Source organism: Hyaena hyaena, unplaced genomic scaffold, assembly GCF_003009895.1.
Source record: "Hyaena hyaena isolate Hyena2069 unplaced genomic scaffold, ASM300989v1 scaffold_256, whole genome shotgun sequence".
Taxonomy (NCBI): Eukaryota; Metazoa; Chordata; class Mammalia; order Carnivora; family Hyaenidae; genus Hyaena; species Hyaena hyaena.
Window position 1 is genome coordinate 1 of NW_024080885.1, and position 7,371 is coordinate 7,371.

Below are 7,371 nucleotides of genomic sequence, written 5' to 3' on the forward strand. Positions count from 1 at the left end.
GAACACCAGCCTCATCAACCAGAAGAAGAAGATGGATGCAGACCTGTCCCAGCTTCAGACTGAAGTGGAGGAGGCCGTGCAGGAGTGCAGGAACGCTGAGGAGAAGGCCAAGAAGGCCATCACAGATGTGAGTGGCTGCCCTCCTTCCTGCCCCCGCTAAGGACATGAGCAGGGCCCCGGGGTCCAGGCCAGGCCATGGCAAGTTGACCCTGCAGCTGCATGAGTCTGAGGGCCCCGGGAAACAAATGCCACGATGGGAAAAAGGTGATCCTGAGGGACAAGAGGCCCGGGGCCTCTGTTCTTTTACACGTGTCTCCCGTCCCCAGGCTGCCATGATGGCAGAAGAGCTGAAGAAGGAGCAGGACACCAGCGCCCACTTGGAGCGCATGAAGAAGAACATGGAGCAGACCATCAAGGACCTGCAGCACCGGCTGGACGAAGCCGAGCAGATCGCCCTCAAGGGCGGCAAGAAGCAGCTGCAGAAGCTGGAGGCCCGGGTGCGGGAGCTGGAGAATGAGCTGGAGGCAGAGCAGAAGCGCAACGTGGAGTCGGTCAAGGGCATGAGGAAGAGTGAGCGCCGCATCAAGGAGCTGACCTACCAGGTGCGGGCATGGGGCTGCTCCGGGGGACAGTTGAGAGCAGATGTGAAAGTGCTTCCCCAGTCCCACCTCCCAGCCCACACACACATCTACTTTTTGGGAATGCCACCCGACCCTCCTGGAACCCATTTCTTGACAAGCTGTCTTTAGATTAATTTTCTTTCAAATTCACTAGAGTCAGTTTGGCTTGAGTCCATGATTTTTCCTAGTGAATGGAGAACATGCCTCTACTTCCTGAGTCTCTTAACCAGCAATTTCCTCAGGATTTTTAAAAAATGTTTTTATTCATTTTTTGAGAGACAGAGACAGAGCCCAAGCAGGGGAGAGGCAGAGAGCAAGGAGGACACAGAATCCAAAGCAGGCTCCAGGCTCTGAGCTATAAGCACAGAGCCCGATGCAGGTCTCAAACTCACGAACCTTGAGATGATGACCTGAGCCGAAGTCGGCCGCATAACTGACTGAGGCACCCAGGCGCCCCTCAGGTTTTTTTTTTTTTAATAACCAAAGTGCCACCATGAAGGCTTTAGCACAGTCCAAGGAATCTTTCTACTGGCCTGAAAGGGAAGGACATAGTGTAGCACTTCAGGGATAAAAGTCAGAGATGTGAAAAGACCCAGATCTTCCAAGGAGCCTCTGGAACAACAGATAGCAGACCTTAGATAAAGAAGATCCCCAAATGTTTTAAGACCTGCATCTGAATAGCTCAGAGCTTTTGCCCTTGACCTGTTATTTTCACAGTGTGCCTGAGAAGGAAGGACAGAGAAAGCGGGTATTGGTCCATTTGACAGCTGGATATAAGAGGCACAAGGAGGAGACACAGCTATAGAACTGCAGATGTATTGCGTACCTAAGTGCAAGTGACATCTTAGCACATGCAATGATGTGGAGATAGGAATGATCAGGTGACAGCAATCCTGTACAGTGCCCAAATCTGGCCCGGTACAATATAAATAAGATAGGTTAAAAATGGTCTGGACTATAATAGCACCCCCTTTGTTCTGGGTTCCTCATTAGTCCTCTCAGCTCACTCCAAAACCACTGGCCAAGAGTATCTATGGTACTCCAGGCTGGAGCTGAAACAGCCCCGATGTCTCCATAATATCAGATGAAGGAATTCTGTTTGGTTCTGAGGCTCTTTCCCCACTTTTAGCTTTAGGGCTACAGCCCTCTTTGCCCTTTAGGTCCAGACTGAGAACTGCACTGCGGCCCTTTGACCTACAAGTAGTGGCAGAGTTGGAATCCCCCACCCCCTCATTGACCTGGCCCATGGGAGGGAGGGGCAGCTGAAGCCTAGGGAAGAAAGTGACATACTGAGGGAGGAAACAATGATTGCACTTGCACTTCCCCGCCATCGGTTTCTCCCATCCATCCACCCCCAGACGGAGGAGGACAAGAAGAACCTGCTGCGGCTGCAGGACCTGGTGGACAAGCTGCAGCTGAAGGTCAAGGCCTACAAGCGCCAGGCCGAGGAGGCAGTGAGTTCATGGTTTTCTCCACTCTCTGTCAACACACCTCCCATGTGTGAGAATCGACGGGTGTCCGCCTAAGCATGGGGACTGGAGGTTTCATGTGCCCTGTGTGCTCAGAGCTGTGTCAGACACTCTGAGCAAACAAAAGCAATGCTTATCTGACCCAGGACCTGCCTACAAACTGCTTATGATCCATACATCAGTAGGCCCAAGAGAAGGCAGTGCCATTGCTAAGCAGGCCAGGGGGCCAGACAGTGCTGAAGGCTGGAAGGCGGCTGTGGAATTGGGCCCAGACAAGGACCTGACCATAGCACAGGGGGAAGACTCCAGGTGGGCAGCAAAGTGTGCAAATAAGGGTGGATGCGCACACATTGCAGGAACCCCACTGTTGGGAGCATCTATCAGAGTTGTGGTTGGGCAGGTGCAGTGAGGCTGAGTTCTGAAAGGGACCGGACCAGATAGCATCTAATTCACCTTGGGTAGTGGGTGGCCATGAACGATTCTGAATGCTGGGCAAGTTGAGGAGGATGCCAAGCCAGGAGCAGGATACCCTTGGCAAGGCTGGTGCAGGAACATAGTTGACGGGTGAGAGCACGAAGCCCCCAGCTCAGGACAGGGAGTCCCTCAGACCGCGATGCTGGGTATTTCCACCCCCTGCCGCCTCTCACCTCATCCTCCCCTGCCCCAAAACTCCCACAGGAGGAACAGGCCAACACCAACCTGTCCAAGTTCCGCAAGGTGCAGCACGAGCTGGATGAGGCAGAGGAACGGGCAGACATCGCTGAATCCCAGGTCAACAAGCTGCGGGCCAAGAGCCGCGACATTGGCGCCAAGGTGCGTCCCTCCTCCGGGACCCGCTAGTCACCCCATGCCAGCACACCCACCAACATCAGTGCCCCTCAGAGTAGGCACTCCTTACCCTATAGTGTGACAGACCTGAGGTCCCACCACTCCCATACCTGAGACTCCCCTTCCTACTCAGCACAGCCCATACAGACTGGCACCTCTGAAGAAAGTCCAGGTTCACCCCCTAAACTACAAAGACCCATAAATGAGAACCAAGATCCCTGAGGCTAGAACCTCTCCCCCTAAAGGTATCCCCTTTAGGCCCCTAAAAGCCCTAGAGATTCTTCCCCACACCCTTCCTCCCTCTTGTCAGCTGCCCCCTCACACCTTTTATTCCTTTCTCAGCAAAAACTGCATGATGAGGAGTGACACCGCCTCAGGAACCTCACTCTTGCCAACCTGTAATAAACATGAGTGCCAGACTCTGCCTGTGTCCTGTCCTTCCCGCCACCATCCAGGAGCTATCTTAAAGCTCCTGAGAGGAGGGAGGCCCTATCCTTGTGTCAGAGCTTTGGGAGTCAAGGCATTCCACATCTACAGAAGTGAGGTGTCCTCCCTGAGTCCCAGTTCTGCTCAGTCAAGCATACAAAGGAGGAGAGGGAGAAATGTCAGACGGAGAGAAGACAAAGGAGAGAAGACAAAGGGTGAGCTAATTCTTTGTGCTGGGAGACAGAATTTTAGGGTCAAAGCTAAAGCTACCCTCCACTTATCCCAGCTCTGAGGCTATAGGGGTTACAGATGTCCTAGGATACCTGTTCCCTCCTAAATGAATTTCCCACTTACACTAGGAGAGAAACTAACCTTTATGAGTAACCCACAGGGAGCCCCCCTCCTTATCATTCCCAGACATAGTCAGCTGGTACCCAGGTCTGACCTCAGCCTCTGTGGTCGCCCTCATGAGGCGATCCTGAGACAAAGGCCAGCTGATGCTGAACCCGAATCAACAGGCACTGTGGAGACGGAGGCCGAGCCATTTTTTTCTGAGCTATAGGGAGCTTAGTACTGTATCCAAATCACCTGTATAGATAGGTGTTAGGCAAGCTGGGTTCTAGTCCCAGCTCTGTCACACGTAAAGAGGTCACTTCCTGTGACTAGGCTTGTTTTCTCTTATGTGAAATGAGGTCATTGGACCAGATGATATCTAAGGGCTCTTCCAGAGCCAGCATTTTGGGGCACCTCATCTGGTGCCACAGGCTGACCTCACTCCTGTGGCCTGCGGGCCAAGTCCTCCCCACACCACAAGGGGGAGCTCCACACATGCCCCAGGCAAGCACCTGGTCCACAAACCTGTGTGTGCAGGTATGGCGGGTGGGCACTTGTGTCTTCTCAGACACAGGACTCAGGGCACCCAGCCACCAGGCACACCACAAAGGCCTGGTACACAAAGAACGTGGAGAGGAAGTTTTGTGTTGAGGGAAGTTTTCAGCACCTTCAGTGCAGCTGCCCTTCCTCATTACTCAGACCTCGCTGCAGAAGAGGGACCATGACCTGCTCCAGGCAGCATTTCTATGAATACTCCCTGGCTTTCCTAATCTGCCTGATTTCTGGGGAAGAAAAAGACTCACCAGTAGGATTTGAATCTTTTAATTTAGGAATGACCAGCTTCTTCCTGCCCTCCCTCCCCCAAACACCTTCTTCCTCTTGGAGCTTCATCAGAGCAGTGAGCCCCACAGACAAATCTGTGGTGACTTCTCAGGCCAGATTCCATCTCTGTAGGTCTGGCTGGGAGGTAGTGGGCTGAGGGCTAGTGAGACCAAAGGAAATGTGCACTGTTCCCTTTGGCGGGGCCTGGGAGCCAGGTAGCTCAGGATTATTGCTGGTCATCTGTGAATATGGAGGCAGGGAGGGAGGGGCATATCAGGATAGGGTGGCTGGGGCAAAGGGTGGAGGGGGCATCTTCTCTCCCCAGAGCACAGACACTCACCCTGGGTGGTCCTGGGCGCCATCTCAGTCCGGTAGATCTTGAAGGCATCATAGGCAAAGACAGAAACCAGGATGATGCCAAAAACCTGTGGGAGTAGGATTGGGGATGGCACAATAAAGGCCACTGGCCACCATCGATTTGGGAGAAGGAGGTGTGTGGTATGGGCAAGGTGTGAGCCAGAGCCCCGGGGTACTGGCTTGGACTTGTGGGGAGGCACAGAGAGTGTGCAAACACTAGCCAAAGGTGCTTAGGGTCTGGGGAGCTCTGTGGGGCTGGACTCACAAAAGCAGCAATGGCAGCTCCATCCCGAGAGGTCACAGCCGCAAAGGAGACCACCAGGAAGATGATGATGGCACTGACACAGCGGAGGAAGTCCTGGGGGGTGGGGGTGCAGGGTCAGAGGGCAAGGGAACATCACCCTGAGGTTTTCCAAGCTGGTCAGCAGCTTGACCCTCAGGCACTGTGAATCCCTACATGGAAATACCCCTGGACACAATATAAAGCATTTGAGGGAGAGAGAGAGAGAGCCAGAGATCACACGGCTAACTAGGGAAGGGATGCAGGTGAATGGAAAATGACCAAGATGAGAAGCCAGGCCCTGGGTGGCACAGGGCTGGGGCATACCAGCTAGGAGGGCCAGGGCAGGGCTAGACTGGGCCTGGACCTTTGGTGAGTGGAAGAGCTGCTCTAAATGATCTGCATCCTTGTTGTCAGTGACAACAGTGAAACCAGGGTGGGGCTGGGCCCCTTACTGACCCAGGAAAAGGAGAGAGGCTGGGAAGGAAAAGGAAAATTTAGCATTCAGAGAAGGGACCAGATTGGGGTAAGGGAGGCAGCATCCCTCACCAGACAGGGCCAATTCAGACGATCGAAGCGCTGGTAGTACTGGGTAGCGTAGAGGAAGAGGAAGGCGAGCGTGATGAAGAACTCGAGCAGCGCTGCAGCCATGTAGGCAGAGATGGAGGCCGTGAAGCAGATGAAGATGATGAAGCTCAGGGCCTGCAGGACCAAGTATGTGAAGTTTTCCAGGAAGGGGACACAGGCATGGCCAGATTTTTGCCTTCCCCTCCTCAGGAACTCCCCCAGGCTGGCCCCTCCCCAACCCATCCTTGGAGGTCTCCGCATCCCTGGTAGCAGGAGCCCAAAATAGTGTTTGCCCGTTGAGGGCAGTCTGCAGCTTCCCACCTCTCCCTGCCCTGGATCCGGGCAACCTCAGCAGTGTGGCCCAGCTGCACCACCCCCAGGGGCACCATTCTATGGAACCCACAAAAGAGGTGTCCTGCTGAAGCATGGGGGACAGGGTGAAATCCAGCCTCTGGAGTCATGCCCCCCAGTAGCCCTGTACCCCCAGAGGGACCCCCTATGCCATAATACTTTCCCTGCTCCCAGATATCGTAAACTCCTCTAAACAAGGACCAAAACAAGGCCTTGGGTTCTATACCCAGAGACAAGGTTTAGAAGGCAGATGGACTTTAAGTATCCCTTGGCTCTGGCAATATAGGATGCCATATGTGCAATGGACTTAAGTTAATGCTAAGGTCTTGCTAAGTGACAAGGGAAGAGCCTTTCCTGAGAATAGATGTTCATGGGGAGCAGACAACAGATAAAGTGGGACTGCAGAAAGTCTGCCCTTTATTTCCTAACTTCAGTCCTTCCTGCTGCACCCGAACCTGCTGTAACTGTCTTCAGATGGAAAGGCAGCAAGAAGGCAGGGTAGGAGGTGAAGGCAGGGCAGCTGGGGGCAGCAGGGATGTCCAGAAAGCCTGGGAAAGGATCCGGCTAAGGAGTGAGTCCAGGGGAGGCCCTGGGATGGGGAGAGGGAAGACTGGGATCATATTGGGAGAGACAGAGGTGCCAGGTTGGGGAGGTGGCTGTTACCAGCTCCGTTTCCAGCAAGATGCCTTTGAGGGAGGAGAGGAAGGTCTTGTCCATGGTGAAGCCCTGGAGCACTGCAGCTGCCCCCTCTTCGGGGGGCCGGTCCCTGCGATCCCGAGCACTGAGCATCTCCGTGGGGCCCCCCAGGCACAGCCCCCACTGCTACCAGCCAGGGAAGGGAACTGGGAAGACGGAAACCTGGAGAGATGGGGAAGCAAACAGGAACAGGGAGGCACTTGGAGAAATCTGAAAGAGAAGTGGGCAGGCTGGCTGTGGGGCCGCAGGGGAGGCTTGCCCAGATGGACCTTCTCCCAGCTGCCCAGAGTGCCTCTGCTGGGGCCTGCAATGACCCCCCCAGGAAGCACATGGGGAGGGGAGGGGTGGGGCGGGGAGGAGTGGTCAGCCCTCCCCTTACTGGAGCCCAACCCCGCCCAGAGAAGGAGAGAAGGGAGGAGGGGGGGGAAGGAGGAGGTCCACAAAGAAACTGGGAGGAGCCTGGTGGTCAGCGGAGAAACGGGCTAGACGAGGGGCCCCCCAAGGACCCGTGCCTGAAGAAGTTTGCATCCCCCTCCCTTAACTCCTCTCTTCCTGGCTGTCCTTTCTCCCTTTTCCTTTTAAGGAGGGTGGGAGCTGGAGCCCGGCCCAGGCAGCACCCCCC

General features: G+C 54.8%; 2 protein-coding genes across 2 annotated transcripts; one reads left to right on the forward strand and one right to left on the reverse strand.

Annotated features, from left to right (window-relative positions):
- Positions 1–4: 4 nt before the first annotated feature.
- LOC120240416 (myosin-7) lies at positions 5–3,295 on the forward strand (the record flags this gene model as incomplete). Its single annotated transcript, XM_039245149.1, has 5 exons — positions 5–127; positions 327–602; positions 1,979–2,074; positions 2,768–2,902; positions 3,260–3,295. Coding segments are annotated over 5 exons (654 nt in total), but the record flags the coding sequence as incomplete, so codon positions are not given.
- Positions 3,296–4,482: 1,187 nt separating this feature from the next.
- CMTM5 (CKLF like MARVEL transmembrane domain containing 5) lies at positions 4,483–7,072 on the reverse strand. Its single transcript, XM_039245233.1, has 5 exons — positions 6,717–7,072; positions 5,685–5,837; positions 5,121–5,213; positions 4,839–4,923; positions 4,483–4,738 (listed from the first exon to the last, which is right to left on the reverse strand). Exons 1-5 carry the CDS (start codon positions 6,840–6,842, stop codon positions 4,725–4,727), a joined length of 471 nt encoding a protein of 156 aa, XP_039101164.1. The 5' UTR covers positions 6,843–7,072; the 3' UTR covers positions 4,483–4,724.
- Positions 7,073–7,371: the final 299 nt, after the last annotated feature.